Here is a 19,437-nt window from a genome sequence, read left to right as displayed (position 1 = left end):
GTAGTTATAGATCTCATAGTCTCTGAGATCTAGGTGTTCATTCTGACAGACAGACAGATTACTCAAAAAGAATATAAAAAATATATATATAACATAGTATGTGCATTTGCTTTATAAGGTCGGAGGCACCTCCTTCAGCGTGTTACATAGATTTGCGGTTGTCACTAAGTTATAATACTTGTAACACATGTACCCTATGGGTAACGGGTCTACGTACATACAAGAAACAAGAAAAAATGCAATAGAGTGCTCTCAGAAAACACTCCAAATTGTTGCTAGAACATTTTTATTACACATTTATTGTAGGGTATTGAGATAATTACATTAGATCTACAATAAACAAATATGTTAATCTAAACAGTTTTAATACAACACACACATTCACTGTTGCACATTCGATGGTGACAGACAGAAAACAGACAGAGAAGCCGCCTAAAAACTATGGAGAGAATAAAACCGGAAACAATTTTAAGTATAGTGGAAAGTATTATATACAAAAATAAATAAGATCTGAACAGAATATATAATAATATGGATAAAAGTGACGAATTACAATGCAGCAGTGCCTTTCAAAAAATAACAAAACAAAAAAATGAAAAAAAGCGATAAAAATATGTAAACAATCAATAATGATAATGTGCAACAGAAGAATTAATCGACGACATGTATTTCGAACAAGCTTAAGAATTATGATGAGAGCATAGCTAATAAACAATTGAATATGTGTATGTGTATATATTTCGAAATTGCAATGACAAACATTGAAAAGCAACTATATTTCATTTGAACGTCAGTCAGCCCAACAAATATTCCCATCACGAGCTGAGTTCATCAAATTCTTTGGTGAACAAAGCAATGATGTTTAGAAACTGACATGAAAATATAAACAAATAATAATAGATTTGCACAATTTGCCATTTTCGGGAATTTAATGTGAATTGCGCGCATTCTGAACGAATAATTTAAGTGCACATTTTTTGTATTATTTTATAAGATGCTTTACTGGTTAAAAATACTTATTTTTTTTGTATTAATATTATACGTACAATATATATGATATGAATTAATTACAACAAGCAAAAGAAAGAACATAATAATATTACGTCAGAAATGTATAAATCGTTTTTTTTCGGCTGACTGTATATTCCTGAAATTGATTGTAGCTTATCTAATTCTTAGCTATAGAACTAAAACAAGTTGTGCAATAAATGGTCATTCAAGATATACATTCGAAAATGCGAAAATGAATTGATGTAAAAACAACTTATTAAACAATAACTCGACAAAAAAAAAAAAACAAAATAATAATAATATAAGAATAAAATACACAAATAAAGAAATATTAAAATGAAAATTGATTGTTTCATTTAATATTTTGTAACAATTTGAGATTGACGATAGAGCAACAATTAACGAGAGTACTTACAAATTAAATTAATTCGAAAAAGGGGAAAAAATAATAATAATTAATTTCAGAATAATTTCTATTATCGTTTTGAAGATGCTGCCCCACGTCTGCTTCTTTTAAATAATATTAAAATAACAACTTATAACCCACACTTCTTCCCCACTTTTATTCACTGCTTCAAAGCCTGAGCTTGAACTTCGCCTTGCCGCTGCTCCCGCTGATTGCTCTGCTTCAGAGCCGCATCAAACTGCTCCTGAACACTCTTGTAATAAGGTCCCAACTCATCCCGAACCAGATCGTACCATCGTGAAAGCTTGTGGCGATTCTTGAAGGCGCTAAAGCCAACGCTTTCTGCAAGTTATAAAATTGTATATTAAATATTTAGCCATCATTTTGACGACCCAAAATACTACTCACTGGTTTGATCAATTTCACAAATAGCGCTAAGATCCGCAAATGATATATTTTCACCCAAAATGAATTTGTGCGAACTCAGGAATAATTGCTCAAAGTCGTTGAGTGTGCCATCCAAATGCTTACCAGCCACATTAAGCTACAATTAAAGTGTAAGTGAGTGTAATATTGAAGACTAGTAATATTGAAGATATAATGTTAAACTCAATCACTGCCCAAATATCTTACCGCATTGTCGGATGCACGCGTTTTCTGCAGGTGCGGAATTAGCCACTTTTGCTGAAAGTAATCGGTACAAGCCACATCCATGTTGGTCTGCTGCCAAGCCAAATACTCATCGGTTCGGCTGCGTCCCAATTGACGACGAGGATACCAATGTTCTGGCACAAGTTTCTCGCGTGACAGATGCCGGAATATGGCCACACTTTCGGACAATTGATAGCCGTGATCCGTAATAGCGGGGAGTTTGCGGAATCGATTGACTTTATCACGAAATTCTCCCGTCAAATGCTCACCTTGAAAGACAGTTAAGATTCAACAAACATAGTTAGTTGTTCTCGATTTGAGAATTCATTTTTAAAATTGTATTAAAAGTTAAGTGTGCTTGACCGTGAATTACGAGCTACGATTTTTAAGAAAATTAAAAACAATTCAAGTGCACTTAATTTAGAACCTTTTAATAATAATTCGATCTCACTGAAATTCTTGGAAATTGTGTTCAATGCGCTTAAAATTCTAAAACTTGATTTGTATTATTTCTGTTAAACAAAATTGTTTTTAGTATATACATATATGAATTATTATTATTATTTTAAAGTATACTGCAATTGGGTCGAAGCTGCTTTGGCTGACGATCTGGCATATTTTGATTTCTATTATATGTATCATATATGTATATCGAATCTAGTCCTTCATTGATATACCGAGTATGATATATTTTTAGCGTTTTTGTTTTATATAATATTTGTTTTTAGCCTGCTATTACTTTACTTAATAATCATTCCATAGTAAAGAGATCAAGTCTATTCTCTTTATTTCTTTTGTTGGAACATATAAAGTAAAATTTCTATAATTTAATATGGCCCACTATTACTTTACTTCATTGTTCTTACAATGAAGGACATACATTTTTATAAAGCTATACTATATTTTATACCATTATACTATTTAACTATTTATCTATATTTTATTTTTATATATAATATATTTATACTAAAGATGGGATTGGAATATTCGATGGTTAAATTTGTATGAAAATACTGCATCTTTTTATCACTTTATTCTTATTTCCTTCATTTCAAAAATATGATTTCCATATTTTAACCCATTGGTTAAACATTTACAAAGCTACAATAATCTTGTTGACCACCTCAAAAGTATAGAATGCATAGTAATAAATTGTTATATTACGAGTGTCAGTTGCTCGATTCGCACTGCAGACAAGTCGTAGACTTTTATGTTTTTGTTTTGCCAAGGCTGGCATCGTTCTCAATAGCCGAGTGCCAAGAGTCGAGAGTTTTTCGAGACTTGTAACGTTAACGTTTTTGCTATTCGACTCGGGGGCTCAATGCACTAACTCAGGGTCGTTTGATTGGCGTCAGCTGGGGCGTGGAAGCGGTATAGCTACTTAAGTAAACCCGTTGCTATTAAATTTCTTTCGACTTACGATGTAAAGTGCAATTGCAACTGCGCTTTAAGGAAGCAACAATCGTAGATTTGATTTGCATACGGTAGAGATAGAGACTAGCAATAAATTCGAAATATAGTATGTATATATCTACAATAAATGTCGGTTATCTACGATTCTATCCATTCGTATGTATGTGTGTGCATTGTAGTAAGTAGTCAAGGCTGCTTCATATTTAAGTACCTATTAAATGTGCAAAGTACGTCCATGGGTATACAATATACTTAAAATACATATAGACGCATACCCACTCATATAGACATTTAAATATATATAGTATTCTGCTGTATGACTTCTTTGTTTACAGACAGAGAGTATATTTAGCCATATTTCACCTGGCATTAATGGCATTTGCGCACGCGCAGTTCAACAAACACAACACAATAATTGTTGTTATTTATCCAACGTATTATTCCCCTTATTTGGGGTACATTGTTTTTGTGCAGATGTTAGTAACTCATTAAGCAAAGTAGCGCTAGACAATTAGATGAGAAGGTGAATATAATGAGTTGTTAACAGTAATAAATTTATTGTTAAAAATTAGAGCAAGCCTAAGTGAGACAGTTTTCAACTCAGTATTGGAAAGATATTAAACTTAATTCTAATATCGTAATTTAATATTGGGATTCGTGTTGAATTAAATTGATCAAGTTCATTGAATTTGGGCAAGACCACAGACCAACAAAATACTCTACCCACTGCTTTGGCGAGTGACATACTCGTTTTTGTTTGTGTCTTTTTTATATTTACATACATACATATCTGTATCTGTATCTGTACACACACAGCTGCATTTGCAAATATACAAAATCGACACTAAGAAATTCTCACACTTTGTGCTTGCTCGCATGTTCGAATTCGAGGGTCGTAAACTGGGTTTCTTCTCAAGCGACGATATTTCGAACTTTAGTAAGTGAAAGTGATCTTGATAACAAATATTATTTTTATTATTATTGTTTTTCATTTACTTATTTATTTATTATTACTTTTATCATCTGATTGTAAACAAAGCCAAAGAATTACTCTAAAAAGTGAAGATGGACTATTGTGTCTGGATATTGAAATGAATACATAAAATATATATACTTCTAGTTATCGGGTAACATAAAGGTTAATGTCTCAAGTCACTGTTGCCTCCTGAGTGCAAGTATGCCGAATTAAGTTCAACTTGAGACATTTTAAAGTCAAAATCTAATTTAGATATATAAAGAGTAACCCTCGCAAAGAACCGGACCATACATACAAAGATACTTGTTGACAGAAATCTATTCAGTTAAATGAATGTGTGCATTTGCTCATAAACAAATTCGTTTGGCGCTTGTTTTTTATTAACAACTCTGTATGCGCTCTTTCTGATACTCATATGATAATAAGAATTACCAATGCACACATTGAATACAATTGTTCAAATTGCAGAATCATAACAAAAATAACTATCTGTTGATATAGCTTAATGTCGATCCATTGTAAATAGGCAAATATTTGTAAGTAACTTTTCTAAAGAGGAAGATTATATTCAATTGTGGTAGCTATTTTTCTTCCTCTATCTATATGCTATATGCATATGACACAAAGTTGGATATCAGTTATTAATTATATACGCTTAACATATTTGTCAAATGGTATTTGGAAACATGCAAAAAGAAACCGGTAACCATTACGCAATAGATATTCAACGATTTTCATGTGCAGCCGAATGATTATCGAAACTCTTTTACGTTTCAATTTGATTTCCTGCAATATTATTAAAATTAGGTCATCGACATCGATCGGCTTAACCAAAAACCAAAAACCAAAACACACAGGTTGTTTGTGCGTTGCGAGTGAGTATCGAAAATACAAAAACAAAAACAAAAACAAAATAAAAGAAAAAACACACGCACACACATAATTCACTTTCCCTTTGAAAACTTGATAAGCGGAATATAAAACTAGTGGAAAATTTTTTCGAAACACTAAAAACCGTTTCCGATTGGATTTGCATTTGTATGCAGTATTCAGTGTTCAGTATTCCATATTCAGTCTTGAGTATTCACCATTCCAGCTGGTCGACCTTTTGACTTGTAACGTGCGTGCGTTTGGGCACGTACTCAACTCACCTTTGACCATGGAAATGGGAATCGCCTCGAAAGGGATTTTCGATGCCTCCAGAAAGATGTACAATGCCCGACTGGATTGATTTAAGAAATCAAAATAGAACTTCAATGACTGCGACATTTTGTGGTTTCAAGTTTCAATTGCGCTTTTAGGATCACTGAATTTTTGCTTTTCCTTGCGAAGTGACGACTTCTCTGGGGCACAATTCACGACTCACTGAATATAGCGGATAGTATATTTATGTAAATCAAATACAAATAATGTATACAACAAAAAAAAAAGTTCAATTTCAAATCAAAGAAATTCCTGTGACTAGTTTCAGCACCCTGCTGCGCACTTGGACTGGTTGAAACGAACACACGAATATCTTCTATCTATGACTGCTATTTTCAGACTGAGCTCAAAACATCGACGAATGCGGCATTTTAAAAGCAACGCTACGGCTACGCGACACGAGACGACGCAACGCAACGCAATGCATAGACAAAGCGCATTTCTCGATCTGTGCGATGGCTGCGCTTGCGCTACACAATTTGTGTTTTGGTTGTTTGTTTACATGTTTACAAGTTGACATGAATTTATCTATGGGCAGCGGCAGCGGCAGAAATTTCGGTTTGTTGTATCTTCAAGTCCTATGAGACATTGCGTGTGGAAAACTGCACAACTTTACAACAGAAAATTCAGCGAAAGTGTGTTGCTTTATTTCTTCACTAATGGTTGAAGTACTTTGTTTAGTTAATCTGTTTAAATTGAATATCCCACCAAGAAAAGATATACATAATTTCATAATTTCTCAATACTGAATTTATTCATGATTTGTTGATGTTTTTTTTTTTTTTGATTATATACTAAACTATTTACTCTAGTTATTCATGAGTAAAAAGTGATTTTATTAAGGTTATTTTATTTTATTTGTTAACTTTTTAGAGTCAACACTGTACTTCTAATATAGATGTAACAAATAGACTAACCTGTTGAACTCATATTTGCATATAGTAAAAACAGACACCAGCTCGTATTATTTCCAATCACACGCCGTAATAAATACACTTAATGGCCGTATATATGTACATTCTCTACACATCTGTGTTGGACAAGCCTTTCATTCATGAGAAAATAAATTCAAATCTGATCAATCAACTGTACCGGCACAGCAGTAGTTTAAGTAAATAATAAAATTTAATGGCCTTTTGTGAACAACAATTTGTATTAGTTAACACCTTTCTGAAACTTGAGAAATATCAATATGTAGTTGCATTGCATGCCAAAAACAACATCAACAAGTCAGAAAGCTATACCCCAACCCATTTTAAACTAAACCAATAAACCAGTTGCTAATATACCACTTAATGTTTATTTTTAACTTTAGACAACTTACTACGTATAAATACTTATCAACATAAAAAAACCCTTTAAAAGTATATATAAATAAATGTAATCTCTTATTAGTTAAATAAACACTATTTTAAATTAATCTTAAATCTACTGATTTATATAGTGACTCCAGATTTAGCTTTATTTGTGAAAATTTAGTTGTGAAAAGTTACTTGGATAATATGTTAAAAATTTTGTTAAAATATATAAATAAAAATACTGTTTTGAAAATTGAATTATTTTATAAATAGCTTGTATGTATATTTAATACCCATTTGAAATGCGCGCTCTATTAGTTTTATATATATTTAGTATTTTTTTAAAAGAATTCGATTTTGGTATTAAAATCGATAACGTACATCAATCCAAAAGAATTTTTAAGTGATATCTTGCATATATACATCGAATGCAACCGTGTCATATTATTTTTAGTGTTACCGTTTATTATACATCTGATGATGTAAAAATACTAAACTAAGGGAGGGTTTGTTTTTCTAGCGATCTGTCGAATAAACACTTTCAATTCTTATACTTTTCAAAAATTCATATTTTTACAATAATAAAAACAGTATGGAGAAACTGTAAAAGAAAATGTTTTGAAAATAGTCGCATATCATATATGTAATAAATTTCAAGCCATTTAGTGAAGTTAGTATATTTGTGGTATATTCGATTTGTCATTAAATTCTACATTTCAGAAGCCCTGTTTCGGTCACCCTTGTGCTGGTCTTTTTCTACAAGACAAAACGAATCCCATGGTCAATTTTGCGTTTGGTTTGCTTTGCAAATAAAGTATTGATATAAATGAAAACCAACGTGCCTATTATCGAATCAAAAGTGTATTGCTCAAAAAAATGTGCGGTGTCGAAAGTGATTTGAACAGTGAACAGCAATGTTAATGTTTTCGAGATGTTATTAATGCTGAGAGACGAGTTGTAAGGTTAACATAACTATCAATCACTTGCTGTGAAGGTGCCATGAAATGATAATGAAATGTAGAAAGTAAACAGAGGCACCCAAAGTGAAATTAAAGCAATATATTTTCATTTTCCCGTGTACTCATTTTATTTTGATATTGATAAATAAAAAGGCGCCGCCGCCGCGTCGTTCTCGTCGTCGCCGCCACACCATCGTCGAGGTTGCCCAGAGATATGGCCTCCCTACATTCCAGTTGGCGTTTTGGTAAAAAGAGACCCAAATTTCAATTACGCATTAAAGGTACATATGAGTGTTGGTGTTATTGTTATTGTGACAAATGTTAATTAACATATGCATGCATCGAATATTATAACAGATATTTATTAGCATAGCTTCTTACATACATACATACATACATATGCGTGTATATGTGTTTTGATGTGTTGTGTATTCTGTTACAAGTACATTATGTACACAGTATATTTATATATGTACATACATATATACATACATACATATATATTTATTTGTAGCCATTGCTTGGTTGCGACACACAATGCACCCAATATATCAGCAGCTGTTTTTGATGTTGCTGCTGCTGCTTCATTTGAGTGGACAAAATAAATACCTACATATGTATGTACATATGTACGTGTACACACACACACATACGTATGCATTTGGTTGTTTTCTTTGACATTACCCTTAAATCGGTGTTCACAACACTGGCTGTGGCAATGTTTGGGTTTGCATTTCGATTTCACAACAAAAAGCAGTTGCAGCTCTAACGGTATCGCGACTACCGTTTGCTACCAGTTTGTGCCACCAATGTATTCCTATATGTATGTATGTACCATATCTCCGCTATATTTGTACATATATGAACTGTATTACATACTATATGCATGCATGTACATGAGTTTCTTTGACCAAAATATGTGTGTGTCTACATGTTTAGTGTTTATTTATAGAAGACACATCGCATTTATAGAACCCCAAACTATGACGCAGCAAGCGAAAACAAAAACAGAAACATTAAATACAACAACAAACTATTTGTTGATCATTTGTTTTCCAAAAGTACATCGTCATTAACTCTGCGTTGACGCGCAACTATTTTACTTGCATCAGCAAAGAGGCAACTGCGACTGCGACAGCGGCTGATAAGTTTCACTTGTAGAATCTCAACCATTCGCCTACAAACATATGTAGATAGCAGAGACGTGCATTGAGTATGATCGATTCGGTTTGATCAGCCTCGCTAAAAACCGTCACAACTCAACACAGTGGTTCGCTACAAATTGTTCGATCGAGCTTCGTGCACAAAACGAACAAGTACGATCAATTTGTTTAATTGTTCTGCTTACAGATTCAAAATGTTTTGGTTCCGGTATGATGATCGAAAATGATTGTACAGAAAAAGACGATCGAGTCCAACAATGCACGAAAACTCAGACATCGTTATTTGTGTGTTCTAACGGAAAAAACTTGCGATGCATCAAATTAACCAAAACATTACTTCATTTATATCTTCATTTTTAACGCTTAACATTCAAATTCAATTAAAGCTTAAAATGAATGAACAACGATAATGCTTAAACTATTAGGGAACACAAATTTCAATCACTTCTTCATTGAGATAAAAAACTTAAAGTTAAAAAAAGTTGTATTTTCTGGTATTGCTAAAACTTTTATAAAATGAATTTAATTTAATAATAATTATGCTAGAATTTACCCCACCGATAATTGAGATCAAACTGCAAATGTGCAAGTATGACCAAACGGGATGAATGTGATCCGGTTGAATGCAAGAAGAATTCTTAAACATTCTTAGCTCGCTTACGATCATTCACTTTTGTTTAATTAAAGTTGACCAACTTTTGATTAAACCCAATCCTTATGCTAAATTAAATTAAATACTTTTCGAACTGAGTGATTTTCTACTCAACAAAACATGTGTCGCTCTAAAACCCATTATGAAATACTCAACTATAGTACTTGCCTATACAAATTAGATCATAACAATTTGTTCAGCTGGCTTTCGTGAGTTTTATCTAGCAGATACCTATTCTAGTTAAACAGTTTTTATTGAAGCTAAAACTTTTCAAATTCTTTTGAACAGTTGTCTAATAAATTATCTTTATAATCAATGCAAATGATTAAACATGCAGCTGTATCAGTTCAATTTAAAATAATTCGCTATGAAAATGACTAATTTGTTGGCTTACTTAATGTCTAGTTTCCCAAGATCCGGAGGACTTTTATCGGTTGGATTCAAAGAAATCAGCGGCTGAAAATGCGTACGATATCTACAATATGCTCTGCATGGAGGAGACGCGTGACACAAAGCGTCTCTTTCTGCTCAATGCATTGGCCTCACTATGTCTGGCGGCCTCAAGCGGATCGCCGAACAACAACCTGCGATTCACAACTGAGGAGCTTCTCTTTTGGTAAGGAACGCATGATATCACTTGAGTCGGAAATTCGATAATCATTTCTTCATTTACTTGCAGCCTGAGTGCATCATTGGTGCACACGTTCACACAGGTGAGAGCTGCTGCTCTACGCACCATTCGTTATACACTGCGAACATCGAAAGACATCAAGACATTCAATTCGCTGCAACTACAGCATCTGTTATGTCGCTCCATCGATCTGATGCTCAAGAATGACGATGAGCGCGTCCAGGCATTGAAACTTGTCCGCAAGATGCTGTCCATAGCACCCGAAGATATCAGTCCTGTGGTAGTTCGATGTTTAGTTTCTCTAGCAGACAGCGGCATTGAGGAGAGTGACAATCTGTTGCGTGCCTGTCTCGCAACACTTGCGGAGTTTGCTGTCCTCAATCCGGCGCTGCTCATTGTCTGCGGTGGCGTCACTTCGATTACACGAAATGTTCTTGAATGCCACAATCCTAGGATTGCCGAAAGCCTTTGTGGTGTGCTGCTTTATCTGCTCGAATGGCCACAAACGCGCAATATTTGCGGTGTTCGGCTCGATTGTCTAGCGGCACCATATTGTGACTTTACCTACAGACTTGGCATTATGGATAAAAACAAGTAAGTATTTGCTGTTGTCATTAGTTAATCCTTAAGGGGAACTATAACTATATCATTTCGTTACAGGGATGCTCGGGAACTACGTTATACCAGTTGCCGTCTGGCTCTTTTATCCGTACTCCGCAGCTGGACAGGCACCCTCGAATTCTGTGATCCAAGCAAACCTTCCGGTTTGAAAGCAATTGTCGATGTTTTATATTTAAATCAAATTGAAGTTAGAGTAAGTTCTGAACTTCTATTACTATTTCATAAGAAAGATTTAGGCCACAATAGCAAATCGTTTCAAAAGTTTGTTGATCCCAAACTCATTCGTTGTTATAATCCGAATTTCATTCACTGCAGCCACAAAAAAGGTGTTAATTATCTACACTGCTCATAATGAAAATGATAAACAGTCGGTTCATTAAGCTTTAAACATATTTCTGTGCCTTTTCGCACTATCGATGTTTTACACAAACCCACTTTACATGTTTCCTTGCTGATCTATGTGTCGATTTACGTTGCCTTGAGCAGAACTTTGACCAGTTTTACAAAAATATTGCACAATACTAATTTCGACTAATTTAAGAACATTTTTAGCGGATTCAAAACAACTTCATTTGATTTTAACATTACTTATTGAATGTGCTAAACTAAATATGTACATGTTATATCCTCAACTTATCGGTTATCTTATATCTAATGTTTCCCTTTGTCTTTTCACTGCACAGAAAGCAATATTGGACTTGCTGTATGAGTTGCTCGCTGTGCCGCAACCCAGTTGGACTGATGACTATGTGGTTGCATTGCAAACGGTTGATCCGTCCGATTTTCAGGACACATGGTTGCTGAGCAACGGCTTCGTAATGGCTGAGGGACGTTCGATACTGCCGAGTCTAGCAGCACGCGCGCCCAATGTGGTTGAACAGCATTTGGCATTGCTGTTGTATTGTTTCCTAGAGACTGGACTGCTCAATGCACTGGTCGAAGTTGCTGTCAACAGCGATCAGTTCGTCTCGGTGCGCACAACGATATTGATTGGCAAAATCGTACAGTTGATGCACACACATCTGCCGGCGGACATCTGCAGCACGAGTCCAGCGTTGCCCACGCTTGTCGGCCATGCCACGCAAGGCAATCAGCAGGCAAATGCGGCAGTGGCTGCCTTGCAAAATTACCAAAATATGCTGCGCCAACGGCCGGCATCATGTAGTTTATTTCTCGATGGTATTATACAGGGCGGTGCGCTCATTCAGACGCGTCTCTTTCGACGCAACATCAATGCACAGGATCAAACCAGTGCGCTCCAGCTGCAGGATACAGCTGGTGCAGCAGCCGCTGCTGTGGCTGTTGCCTCCTCATCATCATCATCGCTTGTTCGACCGTATAGAGGCACAGCAACGCTGGATCGTCCGCGTTTGGATTCCGTCTCGTCCAGTGATGAATCCAATTCACAAACATCAAGTTCGTTGCGCTCCAGTTTTCGCTTGAAGCGTAAATTTTTGCCCGTCTTCAATCTGGATAGCTTTCGTGCGTTCAATCGATTGCTGACTGGCTCCCATGTGTTGACGCAATCGGATGCCAATGCATGGGATTGGGAAGTGGTCAGCTCTATACTTAGGGTAAGTGACAAGTTAATACAAATAATATTGCAGAGCTGTTTTTATTTGTCATTTCTTGCTTTTCTGCAGTCGAATTTCATACGAAAGCTGGACTTTTCGCCGGGCAAATTCCTGAACAAGTTCCTAAAACGACTGGTGGATTTCTTTAAGCCAAGCAATAATCGTTTCTCGCATCAGGATCTAGTTCCTGGCCAACCACTGCCTGCGTACGTTAACGCTGGACTGGACCTCATTGACGTGTTGCTCAGCAGCAATGAGGTAAGAGCATTGAAATTAGAAAATGTGATTTGCATGCAACCTGCATTAAGCATTCCTAAGTGTAACACTCGAAGTCAGAAGATAGTTTAGATTTCAAACGTATTTTGTTGTGTCATCTTACAGCTCGAATGCATGCGCTACATAACAGACTACTTTTCGGACATAAGTCAACATCTGCTGGCGGTGACAACATCGAATCGAGCGCACGATTGTCTCTTCAGTCCACAGCATATGAACAACACAATGTGTCAACAGTATTTTTTATATATCGGACGGATGTGTCGCAGCAACAAGGGAATTGAAGTGCTCAAAAACACCACAGTCTTCGAATAGTGAGTACCACATATAATTTTGTAAAATGTGCAAGTATATTCAACAAAATTCTTTTTTTTATAGTCTTATTACGCTAGTAAAGCACACAGATCATGTGTGTTATGTGAAGTTGATTGTCTCTGGCCTCAACTACAGTTACGAAAAGATGCCACGCCAAGTGCTCGAGAAAGCGCTGACCTTGTCTAAAACACGCGGTGGTCGTCTATACGCTACCCAGTTTCTGACCGTGTTGTTGCGCGCCCGATTGCCAAACTTCGAGGTATGGGGACTGCCATTGATAATACAGCAAACCAAGGATCCCGATCGCAGTGTTGTCCTCGCCGCCATGGATGTGCTCGAGGAGGCATGCCACGACAAATACTATCTGGAGGAGATTGTCAGCCTTTGGCCCAATTTGCAGCAACTGGGCTATGTGGGTCGGCTGCTGATGTCGCGATTCTACTCCGTATCGCGTGGCCTCAATAGCAGCAAGGCGCACATAGAAGAGGAGATCAAGTACTGGCGCAATGGTTATAACAAGCGTTATGTGCTGCTCGTCGAGGCCGATACGCATGCCAGTCTAACGCTTCACGTACGCAACGAGGATGGTTATTACTCGAGGCGCAATTGCAACCAAAGAACCCAAACAGTTCCGCCCAACATAGCGCCGCATCTTTATGGTCAAATGGTGCAGACTACGCAGGGCATGACGGCACTCAGCAAGTATGCCGATTTGCCGCAACTTGTCGACGTAATCACGCGTGGCAAATGCTCCGATGATGCTGAATGTCTGGAGCTAAAAGCGGCGATTTGGGCCATCTGTCATGCTTCCACGCACTCCAACGGTATTACGTTCTTTGTCGAGCTGTGCGCAAGGTAATTATACTGATTGTAACACGAGAGATATCTCCTCAATACTGACTTCTCTTTTTCTTCGCTGCTGCTTTTGAAGACTCTACGAGAAGCTAGTTCGACTGGTGACACTCTGTGATGTGTATTCGGTGCGTGCCACTTGTTTTAGTGGACTAGGATTAATAGCTGGCACACAAGCCGGTGCTAACCTACTCTTCAAGCTAAGTAAGTTATGATTGCCAACTACGTGCTATATTAGGTTTCAATTGGTAGCATTTATTTTTTTATTTATATTAGTATTTATTCGCCTTTTTATACCCGGGTATTACAACTTTGTGCCTGCTAAAAGTGTATTTAACAGGTAGAAGGAGTATTCCCGATCCCATAAAATATATATATTATAGATTAGCCAAGACGTATAGTCATGTCCGTCTGTCTGTCTACCCGACCGTATGAACACTGTGATCTTAGAGACTATAAGCGATAGAGATATCCTTTTTTCGGCAGCACTTGTAATGTTTGCATACAGATCAAGTTTTTTTATTTTTTTTCAATTTTTGCCACAAATTTTGGTACTTACAATAAAAAACTATGTTTTAATATTTTGTTCAATTTTTGCGGTATATTAATTTAGTATATTTTAAGATAAATATTTCACTGTTTTGCTTTTATTCAATATGGGTAGCGTGTATGTCACAGTCGAATACACTCGACTGTAGCTTCCTTTTTTATAGACAAGTATTCGATCATATCTTATAATTACTTACATAGCACTTGAAACAGGAACTCAATTGCTGCAACACGTTAACTATAATTATATGAATGCAAATTCAAGTTGTGTGCATGGAAAAGAGTGAAAAGGGTAGAAAAATGCATTGCGAAAGAGAGGAAAGAAATGTAAACGAATAAGAATTTAGCCAAACAGAAAGAGAGAGAGAGCGATACACAAGAAACGAAACAGAAACAGTCAACTAAAAAACGAAACTTAAACTATTTCAGATTGGCTGAGCGTGCGACACGATCGAAATACAATGTGGCCAGTGCATCAGCCAGAGGATTGGATGTCCAGTCAATTTACGCCAGCTCGTCATCACTACGAAGAGGTGCCGCCGTACAACTACATGAGCATCGATGACCAAATCAATGTTTCCTATTACACCGGCAGCTGCTGGAATCTGGACTATGGTGTCGGGGCCAACACTCAGCAAACGCAGGATGTAAACAACACGACTACCACAACCACAACAACGACTACGACAGACAGTGTGCGAACAGCTGGCGAAGAGGTGAGTATTTTATTCTAATTTGCCGCATACATTTTCACTTTACATCTCTCCATCTCGCTCTCTATTAGCAAATGCCATTTGTTCGACCGCCAACAACTGCCATTGGCGTGGCAGCCAAATCGAAAACGCTGCCAGAGGGCACAACTGGTCGCCAAGGGAAACATCAACGTTCGCTATCGGAATCGAAGACAACGGATGTTATCAGTCTGCTGGGTGGTGGTGGTGGAGGCGGAACAAGTGCACCAGGCGTTGCATTCTATCCGATGCACTATCAACATAGAATACGCTACAATTCGTGCACAGACTCCAACACATCGGGCGTTAGTAGCTGTGAATCGGTGACTGGACGCACAGCAGCCGCAGCCGCTGCTGCTGCCAATATGAGTGACTTTCAGCAGTTCGCGCTGAGTCCCATACCCAGCATGTCCAATCTATTAGAGCCACCGATTCTGCAGGCAGCGAAACTCTTGCGTCGCACCTCCTTGTTGGGCACCAGCTTTTTACCGCCCGCCCTTAGTCCGTTGGCCATGAAGGGCTACGCGCAGTTGCGCTGGTTGCGTGCTCACAGTCGACCGGTGTTTTCCGAATCGGCTGCAGAGCTGTACGACTTCATCGACATTGTCGATCGTGGCGAGCCTCAGCCACGTAAATACTCATGGGGAGAGTCGAATCGACGCATCAAGGTGCGCAGCTTGGATCGTCAGACGATGCTCAATGTGTTCTCGTAAGTTACCTTTGTCAATTCGTTATTATAATTATTTTGTATACTCAATTTGAACGCTTATAATATTTCTTTAATCCTATGGTTGATCCAGATTGTTAAAATAACTAATTAATTTTAAATCCAAAAACTGGCTTGGCTTCATTTCAATATTGACAATTTCACAAATTTGTTTCACTGAGATGTATGGTAACGTGAATAAGGAAAAGAAATTTAATTTTAAAAAGATTATTTAAATAGCAGTAGAATGAAAACAATGTTTTAACGTTTAATCAATTGATAAATCTCAAAAAAAAAAGAAATATAAGAGAACATTTCGATTAATTGTTTCTATTTTTTCTTGCAGACGTCTTTCGTCGGAGGAGTTGCAGGTGCCAATACCATCGCTCAATGCACCCAAATTTCTGCCAACAAACGATCTGCAGGGTCCGTGCTATGCCGGCATCTGTTTGCCCAAAAATGTGCTCGACTTGTTCCCCACACGCAACTTGAGTCGTACTTACGTATCATGTGATATCATCGATCAGGATCTGACCAGTCTCAATCTGATGAATGTGCGTGCACAGTTCTCAACGTTTCTGAACGATTCAATCAATAATGAAGCGGGTGACGAGTCCTCCGTAATTTCCTCCCTATCCGACGTCTCAACATCCACGAGTCGCAAGCTGACCAAACAAGGCGCTGCTGCCTCCAAGCATGCGCGCAGTCACTGTCTGCATTGTACGCGTTCGCGTCGCCAGCAGCTGCTGCAGACACAAACGCACTCACAGGACGTGAACAGCGGAGGAGATGCTGTGCCGATGGCGCCCTGTGAACTTTATAGCAGCGCTGCAGCGGCCCTGGTGGCTGCTGGCATGCAAGCGGGTCCAGCGCTGTCGCGTAAAACTGCGTCGACGGGCAAACAGCATCTGGCGGACATGAGCTTCCACTCGCCGGAGAGCATTCTAAGCGAGGATAGTCTGCCGGATAAGCTAACTGCTTCCATATTGTACAATGTACAACGGCTGGCGAATCCAGTCAGCGCGAAACAATCGAAGATGGCACTGCTCGAGTTGAAACAAAAGCATCCGCATGCCTTTCAGGATATTTGCCTCTATTCGGAGGCTTGCAAGACGCTGGGACGCAGCAGCTACCGAATGAGTGCACGTCGCTTTTTGCAAGAGCTATTTCTGGACCTCAACTTTGATACGTTTTACGTTGAGCCGCAGCTGATAATACGTTCGCGCAAGCAGCCAGCGGATGATCAGGCAGAATCTATTGCGGCATCATTACTAAAGATGCCAACATCGCCATTAGTAGCATCAACACCAGCCACAGCAGCGTCAGCGTCAACGACGTTAACTTCAGCATCGTTAACAGCAACAAATGCGCCATCGAGCGGAACAGCAGCAGCATTGTTATCGCATAAGGCACAACAGAAGCCGAAGCCGACAGCGCAGTTGGCCAGCGTTTATGAGACGAGCTGGGAGAATCTCTTGATGGAGCAATCGCCTAGCCTTGGCAGCCCTAAAACACGTGGCGAACTTTTCACGGCCGGCGCACGCAATGAGCTCCACATTGATGATACGACCGATGATGCAACTTATAGTGATGACAATGCTAAAGAAGAGAATGTCATCGGGACATTCGTCCCCAAAAGCAGCAATCGTAACAGCACTGCATCCAACAGTCCGCCAACGCAACAGTCAACGCCAGCGACAATACAACTAAACACTTCAGAACCAACAGCGAGCAATGCGACAGCTGAATGTCCCAATCCAAATACCAATTCCAAACCCGAGAACGACAATCTTCAATATAGGCGTGGACGTTTCTATACGCTGGAGCTAGATTTGAGTTGTACCAAGAATAAGTTTCCTATAACCGATCGCAATCGCACCGCTACGTTGCCACTCAAAAAGGATCAAGACCTTGCAAGTGTAACTGATGGAAACAGTGGCAATGACACTGCCGATATCTATATGAATGTCACCAAGAGCTTGGCAGCATCGATGGCAAAGCCTGTCGGCAGTCTTTTCTGTGAAAAGCGTCTGCAAACATCGAAATCGGAGGCAGTGCTTGGCGATGGCAGGGGCAACGGCAACGGCATTAATAATGGGAATGGTATCAAGTGGACAGCGACATTATCGAAGCAATCGTAAAAAGAACTCTGCAAAATAATTCCATTCGCAAACGTCGTGTGCCAAATGTTACATCACGGCATTTGAATGGTTTCACCTTTACCTTAACAATAAACAAACTTCCAACAAATTTAAAGGCGAGATGATCGATGAAATCAAGAAACTAGTTGATTGAAATCGATTGATATCGAATTTTGCCTTTGAAATAAGCAACTACTTAGTTTATGATCAATACAAACCAAATACATTTTCATTTTATCATTTCGTTTCAAATACAATCTAATGTTAATATATAGAATAGTTTTTAAATACTATATATTATATGTATGTATATTTATTCAAATTAAGCAAACGTTCGAATAATTCAAAAGGCAATCAGCTTTTTAGGCGTGTTGCTTTTCCAAAAACAAACAATTTCGATTGAAATCCGATTTGTCAGGCGAGAAATGTTTCTGCAATTTCAGTGTCGAAAGAAAATCGATCGAGGCTTAATATATAGCAATTGCTCGCCGTTATAAAGTGAGTATACAAAACAAGCTATGCAAAGTACACCAAACTCGTCGTCAGCCCCTTGTGGCACAAACGAAAACTCAGGACATCGAATAAGGAAGGACAAAAGCAGCATTGCTTTCCATGTGTGTGTGGTGTACAGTGTGATTGAAGCAACGCAAAGAGGTCGATAGAACGCAATCATACACATCATTGAGACATGAATATATGGGGATATAGCATTCCTATTACATATTTAATTTTTCCAATTTTTAAGTTTTTTTTTCTGTAGTATACTTAGATTATTCTTACAAAAAATTAAATTAAATTAAATTAAAAGAAAAAAAATCAAATATGTTTAAGTATGTATAATTAAAACTATCATATTTAAAATTAGTTATTTTCAGTAGTTTATTATTACGAATAGTGTTGATTTTTTTTAACGAAAAATGTAATTTTAAGGCGACAAACATAATCCAAAAATATTGTATAATTTTATATGTATAATAATCAGAAATCGAAAAAGAAAACATAATAACACACACACACACATGATGAATACCCAAAAGTAACAACAACAACAACAAACCACCGCAATTTATTTATTCAACTGTACTTAAAATAAGTTAAACGAATTACAACAACAGGTACATTTAAACCAAGATTGTAAGAGCCTTCAAACTGCCTTTCAACAAAAAGAGCAACAAAAATGTAATAAATACAACCTTAACTGAAATAACCCAAACAAAATATTTATTTCATTGTTAAAAAGAAAAGCAGCAATTAACTAAAAACACAAAAATAATGAAAAGAAAAAAAGGTAGGTAGCTGACAGAAAATA

General features: G+C 37.4%; 2 protein-coding genes across 2 annotated transcripts; one reads left to right on the top strand and one right to left on the bottom strand.

Moving 5' to 3' along the window:
• Nucleotides 1-1,518: 1,518 nt before the first annotated feature.
• On the bottom strand, nucleotides 1,519-5,991 carry LOC117577369 (glutathione S-transferase theta-3). Its single transcript, XM_034262294.2, has 4 exons — nucleotides 5,609-5,991; nucleotides 2,051-2,337; nucleotides 1,826-1,961; nucleotides 1,519-1,759 (listed from the first exon to the last, which is right to left on the bottom strand). Exons 1-4 carry the CDS (start codon nucleotides 5,724-5,726, stop codon nucleotides 1,578-1,580), a joined length of 723 nt encoding a protein of 240 aa, XP_034118185.1. The 5' UTR covers nucleotides 5,727-5,991; the 3' UTR covers nucleotides 1,519-1,577.
• Nucleotides 5,992-7,482: 1,491 nt separating this feature from the next.
• On the top strand, nucleotides 7,483-19,437 carry LOC117567209 (rapamycin-insensitive companion of mTOR). Its single transcript, XM_034247041.2, has 13 exons — nucleotides 7,483-7,628; nucleotides 7,679-8,198; nucleotides 10,138-10,348; nucleotides 10,412-10,957; nucleotides 11,024-11,177; nucleotides 11,668-12,558; nucleotides 12,628-12,816; nucleotides 12,940-13,148; nucleotides 13,213-14,004; nucleotides 14,081-14,205; nucleotides 14,980-15,266; nucleotides 15,335-15,990; nucleotides 16,334-19,437. The coding sequence occupies exons 2-13, from the start codon at nucleotides 8,132-8,134 to the stop codon at nucleotides 18,126-18,128; spliced, it is 5,922 nt and encodes a 1,973-aa protein (XP_034102932.1). The 5' UTR covers nucleotides 7,483-7,628; nucleotides 7,679-8,131; the 3' UTR covers nucleotides 18,129-19,437.

Source organism: Drosophila albomicans, chromosome X (assembly GCF_009650485.2).
Source record: "Drosophila albomicans strain 15112-1751.03 chromosome X, ASM965048v2, whole genome shotgun sequence".
In the NCBI taxonomy this organism is placed as follows: Eukaryota; Metazoa; Arthropoda; class Insecta; order Diptera; family Drosophilidae; genus Drosophila; species Drosophila albomicans.
The sequence above is the reverse complement of the archived record's forward strand: the minus strand, read 5'-3'. Positions and strand labels throughout refer to the sequence as shown.

Bases quoted from the DNA above. Each gene is read 5' to 3' on its own strand.
- LOC117577369 (XM_034262294.2), bottom strand. From the start codon at position 5,726: ATGTCGCAGTCATTGAAGTTCTATTTTGATTTCTTAAATCAATCCAGT. The intron at 1,962-2,050 runs GTAAGATATTTG...CTTTAATTGTAG, and splicing joins CGCGTGCATCCGACAATGCG to CTTAATGTGGCTGGTAAGCA. The intron at 1,760-1,825 runs GTGAGTAGTATT...TATAACTTGCAG, and splicing joins TTGTGAAATTGATCAAACCA to AAAGCGTTGGCTTTAGCGCC.
- LOC117567209 (XM_034247041.2), top strand. From the start codon at position 8,132: ATGGCCTCCCTACATTCCAGTTGGCGTTTTGGTAAAAAGAGACCCAAA. The intron at 12,559-12,627 runs GTAAGTGACAAG...GCTTTTCTGCAG, and splicing joins TGGTCAGCTCTATACTTAGG to TCGAATTTCATACGAAAGCT. The intron at 15,991-16,333 runs GTAAGTTACCTT...TTTTTCTTGCAG, and splicing joins ACGATGCTCAATGTGTTCTC to ACGTCTTTCGTCGGAGGAGT.